The sequence below is a fragment of the Corvus moneduloides genome, chromosome 5 (assembly GCF_009650955.1).
Source record: "Corvus moneduloides isolate bCorMon1 chromosome 5, bCorMon1.pri, whole genome shotgun sequence".
NCBI lineage: Eukaryota > Metazoa > Chordata > Aves > Passeriformes > Corvidae > Corvus > Corvus moneduloides.
In genome coordinates, this window is record NC_045480.1 from 14,301,579 (window position 1) to 14,323,651 (window position 22,073).

The following is a 22,073-nucleotide window of genomic DNA, read 5'->3' on the forward strand; positions in this document are numbered from 1 at the left end:
GGCTCAAGCTCTACTAATCACAGTTTAGTAGACTTGTCCACATGGCAATTTAACAGACATAATTAAATAGATCTCTTCAGCACGGATGGTAGCCAGCACTATTAATGTTAAGCCAAGCATGATTTAGAATCAAAATCTTGCAAGACAGATGCTTTCTCAGACAAGCAAGGTAATTTTCTCACTCAAATTGTGTGTTTCTACGTTGCTCCCACTGCTAAAGTAATACAGAGCACATAGAGACACTGGGTTGGAAATACAATATTATGGTGAATAAAAGATCATTTGTGCCGGTAGTTTTCCCTTCCATTAATTAAAGTTTGTTGTTAAAAGTAATTTTTAATAAAGTTACCTGACCATTGAAACAAACAAATCCATAAGACTGCAATTTTCTATTAATCTTACAAGTTGGTTGAGACAAACATTCTATACATACTTTGAAACAGGGTATCATTCTACATTTATTCAAATGAGTTGGTAAATTGACTGTACCACAGGACAAGGTTTTCTTTTTAAGGGAGTCTCTACATATAAGTAGTTTACCCTCCAATCCCAAGAGCATGTGTAAGGCTCAAGTGACCAGACCTGCTGTCAGGCATACAGGAACTTTAGTTTAATCAGGCATAAGACTCTAAAGAACGGGGGTCTTTGGATTAGATGCTCAACACTTGTCGTAATTACAAGTGAAGGCCCTAAAAAGGGCAAGCCCACGGCAAGCAAGAACAGAAAACCGGGGGAGGTTGGGAGGGATAAGAGAATGAATGCATAGCTCTGAATTTTAATAAGCCAGAATATCAAAGTGAGTATTAATGAAGAAATTTTCTGAGTACAACTGGGGAGACTAAGTATATAATGCAGCAACAGAGTCTAAAAGCAGACTGGGCAAGTCCCATGACCAGCCAGATTCACATTAGTACACTGTACACCAAACATTAATTTGTATCTGGGCTGGAATACGTTTCTTTCTGTGCTCAGATAAGATAGGCAAAAACATTTTATGTTGTATGTAAAGGCAAGTTAAAGGGTACACTGAAATGTAACCTTTAAACTTCACAATGTAACAGCATACCACTTCCTGTTCAGAGATAGCACTCCAAGATCAATTAATCATGGCTAAGACGAACAAACGGTCAACATTCTTAATTACTGTTGATGCATTCTCTTCTGTGCCCTCATCTGTCATGAAGACTGTTTAAAAATCTGAGTTATTAGTCTTTATTGAGGAGTGGATCTGGTTAATATCTCTAAGAACAGAAATAATTCATCTAGCCACTATACACCGGTACCTGATAATTCCTACCCCCTATATAAGCTACAGATAACCACCGCCCTAAGACCATCTTGGTAGCTATAAATCAAAATGAGTATAGCTCCCATGCAACCTGGGTTAATTTTTGTTTACAATATATCCACTGAAAATGCTGGTATGACACTTGAGGAGACTGCTTATAGATTAGTGCAAAAGAAAATACATCAAACAGTGAAGGTAGAAAGGAAGAAAACACATCAATCATACAAAACACAGTAAACCCTCTCGAATTCACACTTAATGACTAGAAGATCCATTGTGATCACTGCACTTTATCAATAACTAATTTAAGCAAAGATGCTAAGTGCACAAAACACAATTTATTCACTTGATAACTATAGTTTCATTTATACTATACAAATCAAAGTATTTGACAGAAACATAGCTACAGAAGTTTTAAGTTATTGCATGGAAACTTGAAAACAAGTTAAAATTAACACTAAGGTTTACTCCCCAATTAGCAGTGCAACTCAAGTGGTATTAGCAACACAGAAATAAGCACACTTCAAATATACTTTATTTTAAATAAGAATAAAATGACCCAACGTAAGTTACTAGGAAAGTCAAGTTTAAGATTCAGTATCAGCTGTAAAGTTCAGGATTATTAAGATCTTATGACTTATAATTAATAGGAAAAAATAGTTCTACATCAAATTTTATAATTCCTTCTGTTGTTCACCAAATGCACCGACAAAAACCTGTGGAAAGACAGAGAACTAACTGGTAATTGAACATAGGTGCAGAAATCAGGTCTGGGCAAGATCTTGATTCAAATCAGTTTTCTACTCTCTCTGGCCAAACATGTAGGAAAGGCTATGAAAATAAAAGAAAAAATGTACAGGAAGGAAAAAAGAATGAAAACTGAAACTAAGCACCCAGGAGGATTCCAGCCACCTTAAATAAAGTACTGGCTTTACAACAGACGTCTGCATCTCTGAAGCTCTTCTTCTCCCAATTATTTTTAATAAATTATTTAAATAAATTAACTTTTATTTAATAAAAATTAATTAGGGCAATGACAGTCCTTCATTTTAGCTACTACTGAATAACAAAAAAAAAAACAAACCCCAAAACAAAACAAACAAACAAAAAAAAAAAAGAAAAAACAAAATAAAAAAGAGAGGTGGGAAGGTCCAGAATTTAGATGTCAATTCATATCACTCTACTGTTTTCAAATAAATCTCTGATGGATGAGAGACCAGCAACTGATTGGAGCTTTTTAAGTAGAAATAACCTTTCCAATGTTTCATGAGTAACTCGTAATCTCTTACAATCATAATAGGACATTTTAATATATTGACACCACTCTGAAGTTAATTATCATGTTTTCAACAGACACAGCAGCTTACTGTGTTCATGCTGCTAATCTATTGCAATGTACAATAAACCAGAACAGTGAAAACAAGCACTGATTCATTTAAATCAGCACTGAACAATTTCTTCAAGTTTTATGGAATACTCAAGAGATCCCCACAAACTTAACATTTAACAGAATGACTACAAATTGATACTAGAAACCACTAATTAATTATCTATAATATTGCATGACTTAACAGTAGTAAACAATTATGCACCATATCTGCTATATATTAAATAATTTACTTTCAATGATAAAATTACCCAAGGAAATTATTTTCCTTTAATAGAATTCAAGTGTACAGTTTTCTATATCATACTGTGTAGAAAAATATTTTTGCTTTCTTCCAAGCTATAACTTTATTCATAGAAAGAATCCAGGTATATCTCCCCAAAATGGAAGAAACACACATGTATTTCAGACAGTATCAGTATGAGGAAACAGACAAAGGACAGCCTAAGCCCAAGTTAAGGAACTAACTTTAGCCCAAAGTTTCAAAACAGAGGCTGTTTCCAAATTCTTATCAAGGTATCTAAATACTGGCCCAAAGCTTTCCAGTCGCTATGAATGAAAATAACTGCATACTTGGCAATTTTTAAAAGCTTTTATCAGAAAGAAAGCTAAGTGTTAGAATAACTTGCCTGTGGATATTGACATTTCTAGTCTTTCGGTGAGCTTACCTGGATATTTTCCTAAAAGCAAAAGCTCAAAAAAACCAAGTGCAATCCTGAGACAGAAACCACTCGCCGGAGTATTTCTCCTGAATGATGCATGAGGTCAAGTAAGTTCATCAATTCATCAAATGGCTTTTCCTGGCTCTTAACCTATTATTGCTCTTGCATTGTATATGAGTGTCTTATCACTTACGAAGTAAAGAAGTTGAACAGATTCTTCCTCAATAATTTGTTAGTACCAGTAGTTTTATCTTTTCATAATACGTGAGAGTCAACACCATGCTTCTATATAAACACCTTGTTTTCTATTTATGTAACAACAGGAACCTGCCTACAGTTTCCTCTCACAGGCCACTAATTTTTTAGTATTGGGGTGGAAGCCTTCTTAGGTATTCTTATCCTACTACAGAATTTAGAAAACCAATACACTTCTAAAATTTAACTTTTATCATGCTAAAATAAAAATAAAGCAAAAAAAAAACCCCTCTGTAAACAGTATCCCCTGCATGCTCAACATGTGCAACAGCAACAAACATCCTTAGCATCACATGAAATCAATATTTTTGCTGTTTTTCTTTATACACAGCTTCTGAAGGAAAACAAGGCAGCAAGCACAGTTCCTTCAGCTGCTGTTTTCATAAAATTAAAGCCCTTTCACTAGTCACTGTCAGCCTTTATATGAAAATTCACCTAGGAAACCAGACTCTATTTCCATATGCTCCCAAGGAAATGCCTGGATATAAAAGATTTGCAGGCATGTATATGTGAAAAACAACAGAAATAAAATGCCTCAAAATGGAAACCACTGTATCATTTTCTACATCTATTGTGTCAGTTCAGCAAAGGAACATTTTTTATCCTATGTTACAGTGTATCTTACTGCAAATACTTTGTAAGATTTACAGAATTCCAGCTGGGAAGTCAAATTCTGGGGCAAAATAGAAACCACTGAAAAATATTTTTAATTCGAATTTCAACAGAATCTGTATTATTGACTCTGGTTTGCTAGAGTACAATACAGTCTGTGTTATACTTTCAGAAGTGCTATATATATATTGTAACTCTAAGACCTTCTCTGTTTTCTTCACAGGAAATTAGTCTTTCCCAATTAATGTCATAAAATGTTACAGCATCACTGTAGCAATACTACAGTTAATGGTTCTGAATGAAAGCGTTGTCTCTACATTGTTTTCAAATGATTTTAAACAATTCTAACTTGCTGGATAAGGTCCTTTTCTCAGGTTTGTTCATGACATGGTCACTGTAATGTGGAAACAAATTACTTGGAAAGTGAAAAAAAAAAAAATCAACTTCTACCACTTTGTTTCCAAAATTTTTATATGTTGCTTTTATCATCTTCAGCAGAAAAGGGGGTAAGAGAGCCAGGATCAAGACATCAGTTATGCCAATAAGGATGTTTCTATTAAGATATAAGATTTACTTGGAAACAGGGGAACTGGGAATCCATCTAACTAGGAAATTAACTAGGTGATGATTATTTGTATTTTGGGGGTCAGAGAAAACTGTTATATCATACTGATGTGATCACAAAAAGGAGAGGGTAAAAAAACCCCAAAACAACACAAAGTCACCTGATGTGTATACAGGTATGTTAGAGACTGAAATATTACAATTTATGACTTAAACATGAAGGACTTTCAAAACTGTATTACAAAAGCTGCAGAAAAGACTACCACAGCCTGAATGGGGCTCTGAGAGGCCATGGACTGCTCACTGATGAAGATAAGATAAAGTAATAACTCAGGGCTGGGGACATTCACAAAGCACAGGCTTAACACCTCAGGAGTAGAGACCACAGCCCCAGGGCTATCAGCTGCCAGGCTCACACAGACCCAAAGGGTAAGGGAGAGAGCCTTTGGGTGTGTGTCGGAAAAGCCTCTGGTGAGAGGCACAGTGACTGCCCATCCTCTGCTGTGCAGAGGAGCCCAGCTGAGGGCCCCTTCACTTGGGAAAAAAGCCACATCCACGTGAAGGACAGAGGGGGTGACATGGCCCATCAAAGCCCTCCCCCCCAAAGGTGTCCCCAGACCCTGAACCAGAGATGATGCAACAGACCCATAGTGTTGCAAGGGACAGGAGAGGCACCCAGCTGTTCCCACCTGGCCCAAAGGTGTATTATTCCACTGGACTCTGTACTCTTTGGCGTGTGGCGGCGTGGCGCGGAGTGGCCACAGCGACGGGGGACTCTCACCACCAGCAGAGCAGATGGAGGGGAGCAACGAGACATCATTGGGACCCTCGGATGGGTGATGTGCTTCCACCTAACCCCTGTCCCCCCGCTCCCCCATGCACACTTCTGTTTCTTTCTTTTCTCTTTCCTTCTCCTTGCCTCTTTTACTATTAAATAAAATATATCAAATTTTTGGCACCAACATCTAACCTCGTTTGGTTTTAATCTCATTTTTGAGTGTATTTTGAACCTTCAAAGTTCTTTCCGGTTTATACAGAGACTTAATTTTCTTTGCTCTTCTGGGTTTAAACCGGATTGTTAACAAGGTAACATAAAAAAAAGTCTGATAAGCAACTCCTAAGTATTAGGCCTAGTGCATTGTGTAGTTTTTTAAACATTTACCAGTAGTTAATCCGGCAGTCTCTTAACACACAGAATCACGAAATATACCTTTTACTACATCCAGGAATGCTTCCCAGTTCTCCATTCCGGATGCATGCCATAGGTATATCCTGGGGCCCTATCAAATTCAAACACGGGAGAGTGACGTTGCTCTCTACTCCTGTGTGCTGCTCTCCAAGCAAGGGAGAGAGGGAGAGAGCACAGGGAGAGAGGCTGCAGGCTAGGCAAAGTATGATGCAGCAAGTCCCATAACCTATCTGTGCAGAGCCAGAATCCTGAAGTATACCCAAATATGTCATCTGTATGCTGCAAAAATACACAAGATAGTATTTAGCTGCATTTGCTAAATATATATACCTTATGTCGTTTCTTTAATAGCAAACCACATCCAGAGTATTTCAATTAATATGTAAATATGAGTAACTTACTTTTATTTCCAACCAAGGCCACAAGTGGCTGTGTTTCTGATTCTTCATTCACTTTTTTTACCACATTATACCAGTCTTCCAAATTTTCAAAACTCTGGCCATTGGTAATATCATAAACCAAGAGAATACCCTAAATAAAAAGACATGTTTAAAATGTTACAGATTGTAAAAGGATTTAACATGGTAAGATTTGCATGAATCTAAATTATTATTATCATAAAATAGAGCATTAACAATAATGGCAGCCTATCATTTGAGGGTCAGTTAAAGGAATTATAAATTTCTATAGTATACACGTTATTACAGCATTTGTCCTGCATTTCATGTGTTCCAAATTCATGTTAACTAAACTACAATGGTAGAAAAAAATGGCAACACAGTGAAGAGCACAACTGGTTAGATCAGAAATATTACGAACTGCATATGCTTTATGAAAAACCCAAAATAGCATTTCACACTAACAGGAAGATAATTACACTGGAGAAGGACTTTTATTTTAACTTGTATTAGTTGCAGTTTCATTGTTCCCTTGTTCAGGAAAAAAAAAAAAAAGGCAGTTCAATTTTACATTTCTGCAAACTGTCTGTCATGTTTCTGCTATCTTTCGGTGATAAAGGTCGGATTCCATTCCTTCAGTATTGTAGAAGATAAATAAGAAATATTGGTGAGCTTTAAACTTTCAAAAGAGAACCTAAAGACATGGTCAGAAGTCAAAAAAGGAGTCCCATATATTTCAGAGGTTTTGGGCCAAGATACAGGTGACAAATACTCAAAGCAGACAGTGATGATGATTGCTCTGCAGAGGCTGGAGCACTTGTTTTATGAGGAAAAGATGAACAAACCCGAATTCTTCAGCATGGAGAGGAAGCAGCCCTGGGAGGACCTAAAAGCAACCTTCCCATACCCATGAGCCAGGCTCTTCACAGTAGTGCATGGCAGGATAAAACTCAATGGGTATAAGCTGAAATAAGAGAAATTCAAATAATATCTAAGGAAAAGCTTTTTCACCATGAGGAAAATAAAGCAGGTTGACCAAAGAGGTTCTCAGTCTCCATCCTTAGAGGTTTACAAGAAGGAACTCAATAAATCCTTGAGCAGCCTAGTTCCTTTTCTCAGTTGACCCTACTTAGAGAGTGTTTTACTACTCACCTCCTAACATCATTCCACCCTGAACTTTCTTAGGAATCTGTGATCAATACAACATGTAGCAACAGGTTTAACTCAATGCAAGAAGATTATAGCAAGGATACACACTAAAAACAAGCAAACAAACAAAAACAAAAAGATCCCTATGGAGACTGTAAGAATAGCAAAGCTCTGAAATACACCATCTATTACAGTTACCAACCTGGAAATTTTTGAAGGTTGCTGGAAGTCATTACACATGGATAGCTTTGAAGGAAGGCAACAGATCCTACTGAGATTCCTCCAACTCCTACTTTCCTATGACAGCAATACCAATCTATCTCTTTTCTTCCAATGTTAACAACTCCTTGGCAAACTTGAGTTTTTTTCCTTATACTTACATAGTTGCTATTAATTTCTGAGGAACAGCTTTCATCAGTTCCTTCAAGGAAATTAAGAATTATGACACCCCACTTTTCCCTTGCTATCTTTCCTTCTTTACCAATCAAATCTAATATTAAACATCCACTTCACTCTTCCAACTTTGGTACAATTTATTCCTTAATATCTTGCATCTCTAAGTTAATCTCAGTTAATTTCTCCTATTTTTATAACTACCCAAATGTCTGGGCATATATGTAACTGTCTTTCACAATCTAAGTTCTGCTCTAACAAGGTCGTATTTGTGTTACTAAATGCTCAGTGGAAAAGAGGAAACTCAATCTAAAGGATAGGTATGGTACAGGTTAAAAAAAAAAAGCCAGCCATAATGCTGAAAGTTGTAAATGAGAAAGAGCACACAGCAATGCTTCTTTCACCAGCTGCTGAGTTCTCTCACCAGCTTGCAGAAGAGCAGACTATCTAAACCATCTTCAGCACTAATCAAAGTTAGATGAAAAAAAAATAAGAAAGTGTGAGCATTTAAGGTTAGCCAACTCTTTCTAACTAATTCTTCATCAAAATGTACTCTGCTTCATGTCCTCTAGACAACTGTAGCCTACCTACCCCTTTGGATGAAAGGGTATTCACAGTGGATTCACCATGGAAGAAATCATTTAACAAAGTTTGTAACTAAAGCTGACCTAACTTCCTTTTCGTCCCTTTCTTTGTGATCTAAAACACTGCTTCTAAAGCACATTCTTCCATTAACCATTTTTTTAGTCTTTTCAATATTTGCCACACTTAAGAAACAAAGATGGCAGGTATAACATCATAGAGATGCAAAAAAGGTAGCATGGCATCCAGGTCATAAAGAACACTTTCTGCTTAGATTTTCACCACAACAGCACTCTACAAGCAACTTATTATGACATAGATAATTAATGAAGGACTGGTTGTAACCCCATGGCTAAAATTTATTTTACCTTTATTTTATTTAACAGAGAAATCCCATAATTGCTTTCAAAAAAATACATCATATTTTCCACAAACTTACAGTATATGGAGTACAGACCAAATAGCATAAAAGCTGTTGTTTCCCTATTATGTGTGAGGAATTAAGGAGGAAAATTAACACTGGCACTTTTACACAAAAGTAGTGTATTTCCCTGCCATGAAAAAGGTTTGAAACACATGGTAGACAACATGCCAAGAACAGCATACTGATTCTCTAGTCTCCAGCAACGTGGCAAATAGTCCCTGCTTGCATAATTGCACTCTAGTAAGAGAGAGACATTTTGCCTACATTAGTGCATATGTGAGTGCTTTTTGTTTTGGAATTATAGAGCATTTTCAAAAATAGGTCACTGGAAACTGAGAATATTGCAGAAATTATTTGCTGCTCCCTGGAGAAGGTAGAGTCTTCAGTACTCCTATTAACAAGCCAATTTATGATGTAGCATATGCCAGATTTTAAAGATAATTTAAACTAAATATGTGGGTAGGGGCAGCAATTACAGGTAAGATATGGGAGTGGTTCTGAAAGATTTACCATGCAAACAGCAGCAGTGTTATTTCAAAACTGAACTGCTAATATGGAAATGTTGTAACCAGGCAATATATTCATACTGATAATCAAAATTTAAGAGGCGTTTATGTCAAGTTTGTGTCAAGACTTGTCACAATAAAAGGAAGCTGGAGAAAACAATAATTAAAAACTTACGTTTTCTTCTTTATTTATCCTCAGCTACCCTCTTCTTATGACTGACTTTTGCATCAAGAAACTAAATTAACTTTCAAGTTTTCATTAATAATATAAGTCAGGCCAAAATTCTAGAGTATTTTTTCTAGTCACAGAATATTAATTTAGTAAAGAGCAACTTAATTGTTGCAGAAATGTGCAGATGAAAACAGTTTTTTGCAAATGAAAGCAGCTTACAGTCCACATATACTTAACCACTGCTGTCTTTGCTGATACTGAGGACATAGTCACTCAGATAGATACATGTGATTAAGTTGCCATAATTGAATGATTTACTGTCTATCAGTACAGCTGTGGCAACGGACTACACAATTACTCTCAGCATCTCTCAATTCTGAGATAAATGTGGTAGTTTTAAAGAGCTTTCAGTCAGTGTTGATTATTAACACCTTTTATTTATAAAGAACAAAGAGCTCTTTTTTCCCCACAGCTTGCAGAGTTCTTCTGCCCCATGACTGAAATTCAGCTACCGAGATGGGATGCAGCAATTACATTGTTCTAAATAATCAACATCAGAGAAAAAATGGGCAGGGGGAAAGCAACTGCTTCACAACAGCAAGTGAATTGCAATTTCTCCAACTGCAACCATGCAAGCAAATTATGCAAGTTCTCATGCTCAAATCTGCCATTCTTACTTTTAAACATGGCACAAGAAATAGGGGATCTCAATCAAAATATGGCATCTTAGCAATAACCCAACAAAAAGATCTATCCTAGAGAATTGATTCAGGTCTCATTAGGGAGAAGGAAACCTCCAGTGGCAAATTTTTGCAGTGAAGTATAGACGGATGCTCCACTTACTCTTCTTGATATCCTGATCAAATTTCAACCAAGATCAGGTGAACTGTGGACCATAATCTTTTCAATTGCTGTAGATTCTCGAAACTTCTATCTCCAGCTGGCCATAGGATTTTAGAAGTAGGCCTACCATACACATAGATTTCTGAGCACAAAAACAAGAATTCAGCCACTTATGATTTCTGAATCTCACAATGATTGAATAGACAGAAATCTAAACAAGGTTATGGGCATCTGCAAATACTGAATAAAGGCACAATGCATACTGTAGGTATGTTACAAACAATTCCACCCATGTAGTTTGAATTATTTAGATTTAAAGAATACACAGATGAACACAATTTCTGCAACAGATCCAAATCATCTGCTTTATCTGTAAGCTTGTGTACTTTATAAACCAGATGTTTAAAATCCCAGCTGCACCACATATGCTAAGCGCTACACATCATAGCCACATACACTTTCTTTGTAGCAACCTTCACCCGAATTATTTCAATATTTTAAAGGCTTTCTTGCACTGGGGAACCCTAAACTGAATTTGGAGTACTGAACACAGACTGAATTTTGGAGTACTGAACACAGTACTCCAAACGTAGCCTCAAAAATATCAGACAGCATGATATTCACTTTCATTGATTTGACTACTACATTCTTACTAACACAGCTCAGTATTCAATTAGCTTTTACTGTTGCAAGGGTGCATTGCAAACTCAGATTCAACTGGTTTTTACCCCAATAAAACACCCATCCAAAACCTTTTTCCTCCAAAGCCATTTCACAGAATGACTGAGGCTGGAAAGGACCTCTAGAAGTCATTTGGTTCAACGCTCCTGTTCAAGCAGTGACCATGTCCAGACAGCTTTCAAGTATCTCTGAGGATGGAGACTCTACAACCCCTCTGGTCACCTTGGGCTAGTTCTCAGTCACCCTCACAGTAGAAAACGTGCTTCTGGATGTTCAGAAGGAATCCCCTCTGTTTCAGTTTGTGCCCATTGCTCTGGTCCTGTCAATAGACATTACAGAAAAAAGTCTTCCTTGCATCCTTCCTGCATGGATGTATATATATTGATTAGCCCTCTATTCTCCAGGTTGAACAGTTACAGCTCTCTCAGCCTTTCCTCATAGGAGAGATGCTCCAGACCATTAATCAACTTTGTGGCCCTTCACTGCACACTCTCCAGCTGATTCCCAGCTGGACAAGATTATTCTGTACCAGGTGCAGGACTTGGCATCTGTCATCACCTGAACCTCACAAGGTTTCTGTTGGTCCACTCCTTCAGCTGGTCATGGTCTCTCTCAGTAGCAGCCCCACCCTCCAGCACAGTGATCATTCCTCTCCAATTTGGCGCTATTCATAAACTTACAAACAATTTTTTGTTTCATTGTTAAAAAATTAGTAAAAGACACAACAACAGTACCAACCCTTAAAAAATAAAACTTATAATCACGTACCAGTAAGACATTGAGCTATAGACTTTTAAATCCAGCTGTCCATTCAGATTTTCAGTCAATTTATGGTCCACTCATTCCACCTGTTATCTCTACATATTGTAACAATATTATGGGAGATTATACCAAAGGCCCTGCTGAAGTGATCATAAATGACATCCACTGCTCTCCTCTCCAGAGCTAACCATCTAACCACAGACAGCAACCAAGTTGGCTGTGTACAGTTTACCCTCACCAACTCCATGCTATCTCTTCTCAATTACTTTCTTGCTGTTTTGTTGTCCATTCACAGGAAATTTTATCCATGTTTTAAAGGATTTTCCTTTATAAACTTGTTCTACTTTGCCTTTCCTTTTCTTATAAAAAGCTGCAGATGTTCAACATGAAATAAGCTTCTGCATAGAAATAAGCTGAAAGCAGTGCCTTTCCAAACTATTCATGGCATTTCATGAATAGATGAAAATAAAGACAGTTTTATGTGTCCTTAACAGGCACTGTTAAAAAGCGAATAGAAAAGTGTGTTAGAAGTCAATTCTGATTATAAGAAGCCTCTTACAGACGTTGGCAATACATGCCAACACTGGGAGAGAAAAATCACTAGTACATTAAAAAAAAATTAAGGTTACAATGAGGACTGGGGGAAGATAAAGACAAAGAGATTGGATGTAGGAGCTTTTTGTTAATGTGTCCTGAATGACTGAAAAAAGAAATCAAACTTTAGTGTTATTGATATCAACTGTTTACCCACTTTGGGCACTGGTATTAACTTTTTGACCTGGTATTTTTAGTAAGAAACTCCTAAGTTTATCACCAAATTCAATACAGACAAAGCTAATAGCCTTTTATTTCCTTCATTAAATTTACTTTGGGCATATGGCAACAATTTGTGATTAATCAAATTCCCTCTGTCTTGGAAGCCACTTTCTCCTATTGCTTGGTAGATCTGTAACAGGTCAGCAAATCATTTTTTATTTAAAAAACAAGAATATGTTATAAAACAGATGCAACAGCTAAAAACATTCAGACATTTTTTTGAAAGTGACAAAATGTTACATTGACAAGTTTGTCTTTATCCAATTAACTAATAAATCCCAGTCTCTTTCACTAGCCATTCCTGTGTTGTATAACACTATCTAATAGCACATGTTATGCCTATTGTTCTCATTACAAACTACAAATTAAGGAACAGAGTACCTTTTAGGATTACTCATGCTAAGAAGTTTGGCATATATAATACATCCTCCTAAATCTCAAAATGACTCAAGATACAGTTATAATACTTAGCTCTTAATCCTACCATCCACTTTAACTTGCTTAGTTAACCTGAAGATAAAATTAATTTCCACTGAATAGGAGTCTGCAAAAATATTTAGCTACCTCGTTGTCTCCTTTTGTTTGCCCTCTTATAACCCCAGTTGCATGCATGAGTTTAATGGTGTAGGATTGTTCTTAATTTCCTCCTTCTACCTTTTCCCCCCAGGAGGCAGCTGTTCTGAAAGCAACCACTCTATCTACCATGTGGATATCCAAACAGCCTTTACTATTTACTATGATTGCTTTTCTTAACTCAAGACACAAAGCCTGGAAACAACCATCTGTTCTCGAGAGTTACTCAGTTATATAAATGCACACTCTTGCTTTGCTTTTTATGTCAACTCTAAAAAATTAGCTACACACCAAAATTAATGTATTAATATCAATTAAGTTTAGATTGAACAGACATTCAACATTTTTGAGATTTATTAAACAACCACCTAAAAGCCATATATATGTATGTATAATTTTAAGAACAAAGATTCAATTAATTTTATATCATGGCTATAGATACAATTATCAGCATTTATACTATACCTGAGCTCCATAAATATATTTATCCAGCATTTTGCCTCCTATCGTTTGTCCCCCTACATCCCAAACTTGAAGAGTAATATTCAAATTTCCTGGAAAAAAAATTATACAGATATAGTGTAACTTGGAAAATTTAGACACACATATATTCAACAACAATAGCTTTTAAGAAGTATACAAGAAATAGGAATTAAATATCAAACCAAAAATTATTGTATCATTTGGGAAAAAAGTCATTTGTGTCCAGCTAAACTATTAACATACAGTAAAACTACAGCTAGTTATTAACATATCTAATATTAACAGAAAATAATTGGAATTGCATAAAGTATAACACTCCTGACTAGAAATTACATAACATATTCCACTGACAAAACATGTAAAACTTCATAAAGAACGTTCTGTAGTGTGGTACTTGGAACTGAAAGGTAACACAATGAATGCCAATTTATCCACATTATTTCATACCGTGTGTCCCTTCCTCAGCCCCTCTCCAAATCTTCCTTACAATCAAGAAGCGAGAAGAATTTTCATGGTAACTTCATTTTGGTAGTGATGCTACCAACAGTACTACCAACAGTAGTATACAGTTACAGAATTATACACTTGACAGAGTAAAAAAATAGAAATACTGACACACATCTAAGTTGAGGGTGCAAACCATGATTACTTCCTCCACTCACCACTTCAAAGCACAAAGCTAAATTGGACATGATTTACATAATTTCATCTTCGAAGAATCTACACCAAGAATAGACCTTCCTTTCTACTCTAAATGATTTTTAAGCTATGTTGCAACTGTTAGCAGGTTTTTAAAAACAAAACTAACAAAAAAATCACTGAAAATACAGAGTATTTAATATCCTACAAATCATACATATTCTGCAAGCCAACTCAGCAACTCACAGATCAAAAATACACACAGAAAGGTATGTCACCATATACATATAAATATATTAAAGTATGATTTCTCACATTTTGCATGGTAAGAGCCGTTTTCAGAACGGTACTGATTACATGGGAGCACCAAACTCTAAGATTAAGTACTGACAAAATTTTTTCTAATCCACATATAACTCACATGACATGTTAATACCAATTCTACATACTCACAAATAATCACAACTGCCTATTAATTTTACTCCTAGATGTAAAAACATGCAACAAATTTCACATCACAACAACTGAAAATCAAGTGAAAATTAACACATTATTTTGGGTTGCTAAGAAAGACATATTCTTACTTCAACCACTTTATGTAGTTGACAATCTGATTTTATACCACGTGATCCATAGAGCTGTAAATTTATAACTAACATGCTCGCATTGGTTACACAAGGGAATGTGCTCCATGGAAATGTGAAATCAACCAGCAAATTGTAACTATACAGCTGAATGTATGCTACTCGTGGTGTTACTTTTATAATGCACCTTGCTTTAATCTAGTTAAAAGAGCAGATTTCCAAAACTACTACCTTGGTCTCAAAAATATAGAGATGAATGTGAGACAGTACTATTAAGCTACACTGAGTTTTATGTAATAGTAAGAGGATTTCATGGAGAGCTTAGAAAACACATCATAAACACTCCAATTCAATAAAGGCAACCTTTTATAGTCAACAAAAAGCTTATTTGTTTTGATAGCACATATAGTAAGTATTAATTAGTTAATTATTTTAAAAGCTTAGAACATAAATGATTGCAAACAATGCAGGAAAGTCTTCCATAAAGCACCTGGCATGGATAAACTAATGCACCCACAGTCTGAAAAGACTATACATCCTCAGTGGGTAAACAAGCCATGCAGGCTCAAAGGCTCACCATGCTGCAGTATTCTACCCCTATGTATTCTACTGGAAGTCACATGTCATTCATGTCAGCTACTCTGAAAAAAAAAAGCCCTTTATAAATACTATCACTTTTAAACAAAATAATTTTCAGATGCCTAATTTTGTGTTCAAGTGCTCTAAAAAATTTCAACTTGATTTTTCCTCCTAAGGAAGTAAGTATGCACAGCATACTGGGCTTTGTATCTGGATAATTGCATGGAATAACATGAGAAATTTTAGTGCAATAAGTTAAATTAAATAGTCTAACTATGACTGTCCAACTAAAATATCTCCTATTACAAATTATTTACTCTGCTTCATTAACAACAGAAAAAAGAAACAGGGGGAAAAAAAAGATTGGTATGTTCATTTAAAGTGAACTCCTCCTTAATTAGGACCTCACTAACTATGAAATTCATACTGATCATCTCCTGTGCAAAATGCTTCATTTTCCCTTTTATTTCAATTAGGTTCTGTAATATTTGCTTTGTGCTCAGATTGATTCTGGGGGAGAAAGAAGGATGTTAGGATTATTCTGACAAAAAGAAAAACTGCAGGCAATTTACCTAGCAAGTGTTTAATTAACAACTCTGATAGTAGCACATAAAGTTTTCTGCACAAAGTTTGAAATCTTTTATTTTTTCAATTTAACAGGAACATACAAACATACAACAAAACAAAAAAAACAAGCATAATAAGACAGTTCTTAGAAACAGTCTTAATACACCAATAAAAATAACTGAAGAATCCCATCAAAATAACATGCAATACACTGATAAGGAACAAGAAAACTCCAGCTCCTCTTTTGTCTGTAGAAAATGCACACAAGTGTAAAGCTGAAATACACGAGGCAGCCCAGTGCGGGTGTGTAGACTGCTTCTGGTATGAACTGAAGCCACTGGGCTGCTGCAGCACTGACCCTGCAGGAGGACACTTGGTGCACTGGTTAACCTTATTTGAAGCGCTGCACAGTCAAGATGGAACTAAAAACACAAGTCTGACCACTTTTTACACCAATGACTTTTAAAAAAATCCTTTTAACAGAAGAATCCTGTTTACTGAACTGCACCCACAACCTCCCAAAAAGTATACAACTATGGCTCTTAAGAGTCTCTATCAGCAGACTCTCTGACTAACAGATACACTATTTAAGCACTAAAATCTACACCATGGTTGCATCCAGACTATACAAGATTCTGCATCAATAAATATGATGAAACCGATTTGCACTTTAAAAAAAGTATTTTGAACAAACTGCATGAGGTGAATTTTTCATGTTGAACACTGAAAGTCACATTGTTCAAAATTTATCAAAGGATTTCTGATTTGTATTAAACTCTATTTTACAATGTAAAGTATTTAATATTTTCACTGCAAAACTGCATTAGTTACTAAAACAACTGGAGACAAATGCCACTTTTATCTTAAAAAATAAAAAAACCCCAGAAAAACAGTACTTTATTTTATAAGTTGTAATGTATTTCAATGTGGCCTAATGTAAACTTCTGTGCAATTCTAGAAACCCATAATTTTAACTTCTGGAATCTTTGTTTATGTTGAAGAAGAAAAAAATCAACTACTGAACCATAGTTATTCATCAATTCTCCTACTGAATAAGTGAAATTGAGTCTTTTTTTCCTACTGATACACACATAATTTCTGTGCAGTGGTATGAATTAACCTTTCGAGTAAACACAGCAGCTCTGCAAACCCAGAAATAATCAAGAAATTAGAAAAATGCACTTACTAAAGTAACGTTTCCCATTCCAGTATTTAGAAATGCTACCTCCCTCCCTCTCACTCCCCACAACTAGTCCAGTTTACCTATAAAACAGAGAGCCATATATACCTAAACACATATATAGGCATAGGCAAAACCAGAATGATAACCTACAGAAAAATGTTTCTTCCTGAATATGAATACTAATGCTACTGTTTTGAGGAAAACAGATGTACAGACTTTTTGGGGCTATTTTTACCTGCATTCTGATTTTATTACAAAATAAACTATGAATGAATGAAATTCACACACAAAATAAACTATGAACAAAAATGAATGAAGCAATAGTTGATAATTTTCCAAATTTTCTACTCAACAAGAATATTTAGAATCCCAGCAATGTACTAGTAGCTTCTGTATGCTTAACAGCTGGAAAAAAATTTGCAAAGTACAAGTTCTCAGCATGCACACTGCATGATTTGTGTACACATTCCACTTGCAAGTACTGCTGTTAAGTATTATGCACACTGGTATTTTTAGAGGTATGAGCAGGACAATAAAAAAATTATTCTGTTGATTTTATGGAGAAATAAGCACTGGAATTTGGTACTTTATCACTCACCAGATACTAAAAAAGTACAGCAAAATGGCCTAACCATAACAGTGAATACAGGAGTAGTGTGAAAAGATTATTCTGTTTCACTTAAGAAAATATATAAACATAATGAAGAAATTATTTGCAATATATATTTTTAAAAAAAGTTAAAGAACTGCATATATTTTCTAATAACTTCAGGTTACAGATAAAATGCTTAATTTCTGGGTTTGCTTCCCTCCCCACCCTTCACAAGGAGAAGACAGAACTATAGAACCTGCATCAACTTTATCAAATCTCACTACAGCTTTTAGTAATTACATATACTTTTTCTAACTTCTGATTTCTGAATCCAGAAGTAAATGTTTTTAATTATATACTTGCATATTTAGAATATGAGCACACAAAAGTCAGTGAAAAGACATATTTTAAACCCCAATTGTTCAGAGACAAACTTAACCAGCAATTATTCTTTTTTAATTATTTCTTTGCATTTTCCACACAGTGTGCTGCAACTGGCATCTAAATAGTTTCTTTCCTGTCGTGAAGTGAAACATCTTGAATGCTCAAACTGTATTTTTATGAGTGCCAAGGGACCCTAAATTTTAGTGGTCTATTAAATACCAGCAATTTCATGCTGCCTTGCATAAAACAGCATTCGCATATTAGACCACTGTGAGTCCATAGCTGCATTATGTTTCTCTCACACAACTCAAATATGAATTGTGTATTTCATTTAAAAACATACATATTTCTTTCAAAATACATATACTTTTTCAATTAATATGTTTAAAGTTCCATTTCATTGTTGTGTGTTACACTAACCACATGGAAAGTGAGTGCACTCAAGCAGGGATAATAAAATTCATCAATATAGATAGCATTCCTTTTATTTGAATTCAGTGCTTTACTTAGAGACGTAAGTTGAAAATGCATAACTCTTTGTCACCTGGCAAAAATGTACAAACAAAATATTCTCTGAACAACCTAATTTACTTTGCCATAAAAATCACTGCACTAACCTTATTTAGTACACATTACTCTGACAAATCTGTTTCTGCAAGTCTTACTGCCACCCAACCTTTCAGTGTTAGTTTTTATTCTCTTACCTGGCAATAATATCCTTTTCAAGAAGAAGTCCAGTCCTATGGTTTGTTTGTACTGTTTTCCAAATGTTTCTTGAGCAAAACGTGTAGCTAAGGATGTCTAAAACAGAACAGTATCAAATTGTCATTTTAAACAGCAATAAACTTTATGTTAACCCAGAAGTATGAAATACAGTTAAGCACTTTTTAAATCAATGAATGCTAACAGTGTTCATGGACTTGGATTGACAAGTGCTCCAGTCAGTTTCAACATAATAACAGGAGGTGGCAAAGGCTACTAATTTATGCAAAAAGAAGCAAGGTGCCTATTTGCTTTGATTTCAAAAATACTGTAACAGTCCTATAACAAAATGTTACACAGATTTTCATAAGGTATCATTAGTATGCTCAAACTGACACAAATGTAAGTGGCACTATCTGTACCTGAAGATCTTAGCACTTTTAAAAAGCATTCATTTCCAAAACAAGGGTCCTCCCCTAGTAAAGAACACCATGATCCCAGACCTCTTTCTGGGAGGGAATAGAGATCTGCACAGTGCAGAATCCCGCAGGGGGCTCCTAACTGTGCCAAGATTTCTGCCTCTGTACATCAGTTTCAGGATCAGGGATTACAGGAACTCTGCGATGGGAAGGGTACTTTCTTGCACACAGAAAAAAAAGCTGAACTCATATAAGAATGCATATTTAAAGAATCATTCCTTTCAGCAGAACTTTGAAAACTTATTTCTTCAGATCGTATTTTGTGGATTTATGAAAGCAAACCAATACATTGTTGACATAATAATAAGCTTTTACTATATACTGCTAAAAAGATACAAAACTAACCTAGATTAACTACTGAAGCAAGGCATTTATATTCTGTCAGTAACAATTTTGTGGCAATTTAAGGTCTCCATTCAAGACAAAAATTAAAAAAAAAAAAGGTGGGTGGGAGTAGAAAAGGAAAGAACACAAAAAAGCCCACAAAACAGAAAAGGAGAAAACAGTGGTACAATCATAAATAATACGGAAATTTGTATTGTGAAAAAAATTAACACTAAATATTAAAAATTATAAAATACAACCCACATCAAAATAGTGTACACTTAAAAATCTCTTGTTGACATGACATTTGTAAATATAAATACAAATTAACTACAGAAAAAAATAATCTAAATATTTATTTACCTATTTAGAGAAGGAAAAATACTAAGAGGCTAACAAAACCCTTACACTGTCTGAGAAAACTCAAAACGGGCCAGAAGGGCTTTTTCTTGCCAGTTTTCCATTCATCAAGACCTGAAGAGATGAGTTACTCCAACTGTTATCAGAAATTGCTGTTAAGAGCACATTAAGTCAAAAATGCAAGAGCAAAATAATGCCAACAGTTCTGAGATATGAGAATAGGCAAGGTCTATGAACAGAAGATTATAACAAAGATCTAAATTAGGCTAATGATGTCGAATGTACAAACTTTTTTTTTGCATTAAAACATGATCACCAGAGCTCCAGCATTAAAGCTCTAGTATGAATAGGCAAACATTTATTCAACTATTAAATTTCCTTTTAAGTAAATAAAACAAGATTTACTGTTTTCATGTTTCTATATCATATTTATATTCCTATCACTCCCATATATATAATGAATTATATGATATCAGAAGATATGTTTAGGAAACAATCCAATAAGTCAGTTACAGCTTATGGCAACATTTTCATTTACTTCACTGAACTCAAGCCCCAAGAGGATTAAAAATAAATAAACAAATGGGGAAAAAAGCAAGTAAACTAGAAATAGCATGAGTATGCTTATATATTTATATCACTGTGGAAAGGGGGAAGACCACAGAGGATGAATCGTGAGAAGATTCATCGTGCCTCAGGATGAATCGTGCTTCAGCTATGTGACAGTAATACTAACAACACACACAAAATAAAATTCAATACAGATTCAGACTGCAGTATTGAAGAGTCAGTAGAACTGATTCATTTAATCCCAACAGTTAGCATGTCAAGATTACAAAGACATTATCTTTAATCTGTCATGACCTTAAAGATGTAGATGAGAACAAGACGGCTGCATGAATACACCATTCAGTCTTCTTGAAATGTACCTTTTTGGAAAAGTAACTAGAGCCTAGAGTACAGGTACAAGGATCATTTGACTATATCATCAAATTCTATATTCTTCAACAGACTAATTTAGATCCTCATTAAATAAGTAACCACTCCCTTCTTGTTTTAAAGGCTCAGTAAATATTAGTTTATCATTCCGTTATACTCAATGTTCCCTGAGGACTTCTACAGGTGTTAGTAAAAATAAATGATATACATTCAATTAACAGCCAACCTGTAAGAGCAGGAAGTAATCAACAGCATGGCAAAGTCCACTTAAACAGTTTTTCTCTACTGTGCTCTTGAATGCAAAGGAATTTATAGCACAAAATCATTGACTAACTCCCTTTTAAATTTTTTCCTAATAAATGTTAGAGCTCAAGGAAGGTGTTGGATTACCAGTCTAGGGTCCTCTATTTATTCACAAAACAAGCATTTATCCACAAAATGCTAAGAGCAACAGTCCAAACTTCTTTACAACAATAAACAAAGAAGTTACGTCAATGCATATTCAAGTACCTTTACAATGCAAATACTCCCTTCAAATCCCAGAAGTGTTCACTGCCATGCTTGCCATAAAAGATTTTGCTCAACAGTTTTAACTGAGAGGATATGTTGAATATAATCTATATAAGAAATAATGGAAGTTAAATAATGGTTCAGTAGAACTGTAGTTGTAAAAATAAATAAGTAATCAGTGATTGTTTTTTAGAAAGGTTGCGTTCCATACAATTCCACCCCTTAATGTTGGGGTCAGAGAACAGTACGATAGCACAAAGGCCTTGTTCCTTTGCCCCTCTACCAAGACAACCAGGACACCAGCTTGCAGGGCAGAATTTCCAGCTAAAATTCCATCAGTTTGGAAGGTTCATACACTTGCCTTAAATACTTCAAAGTGAAGGTCGACATCCTATTCTAAATATCAATACACTATTGAAGGCTGGTGTTAAAAAGCCCCTCCTTTCAGACAAGAAAACGTCTTTGGGTGCTAACGTACAGCAACCAAGATAG

The 22,073-nt window shown here is 35.3% G+C and overlaps 1 protein-coding gene across 4 annotated transcripts in view; it reads right to left on the reverse strand.

Moving 5' to 3' along the window:
- The window catches only part of RAB28 (RAB28, member RAS oncogene family), a 61,721-nt gene that overhangs the window by 35,301 nt on the left and 4,347 nt on the right, over positions 1–22,073 (reverse strand). For all 4 annotated transcript variants that reach the window (XR_004240226.1, XR_004240227.1, XM_032109328.1 and 1 more), the window contains exons 2-4: positions 18,972–19,068; positions 13,722–13,810; positions 6,359–6,488 (exon numbers count right to left, since the gene is read on the reverse strand). Coding sequence is in view for 2 of the 4 variants with exons in the window: in XM_032109328.1 (XP_031965219.1) it covers positions 6,359–6,488; positions 13,722–13,810; positions 18,972–19,068 (316 nt within the window). In the remaining 2 variants the exon portion in view is untranslated. The remainder of the gene's footprint in view (positions 1–6,358; positions 6,489–13,721; positions 13,811–18,971; positions 19,069–22,073) is intronic.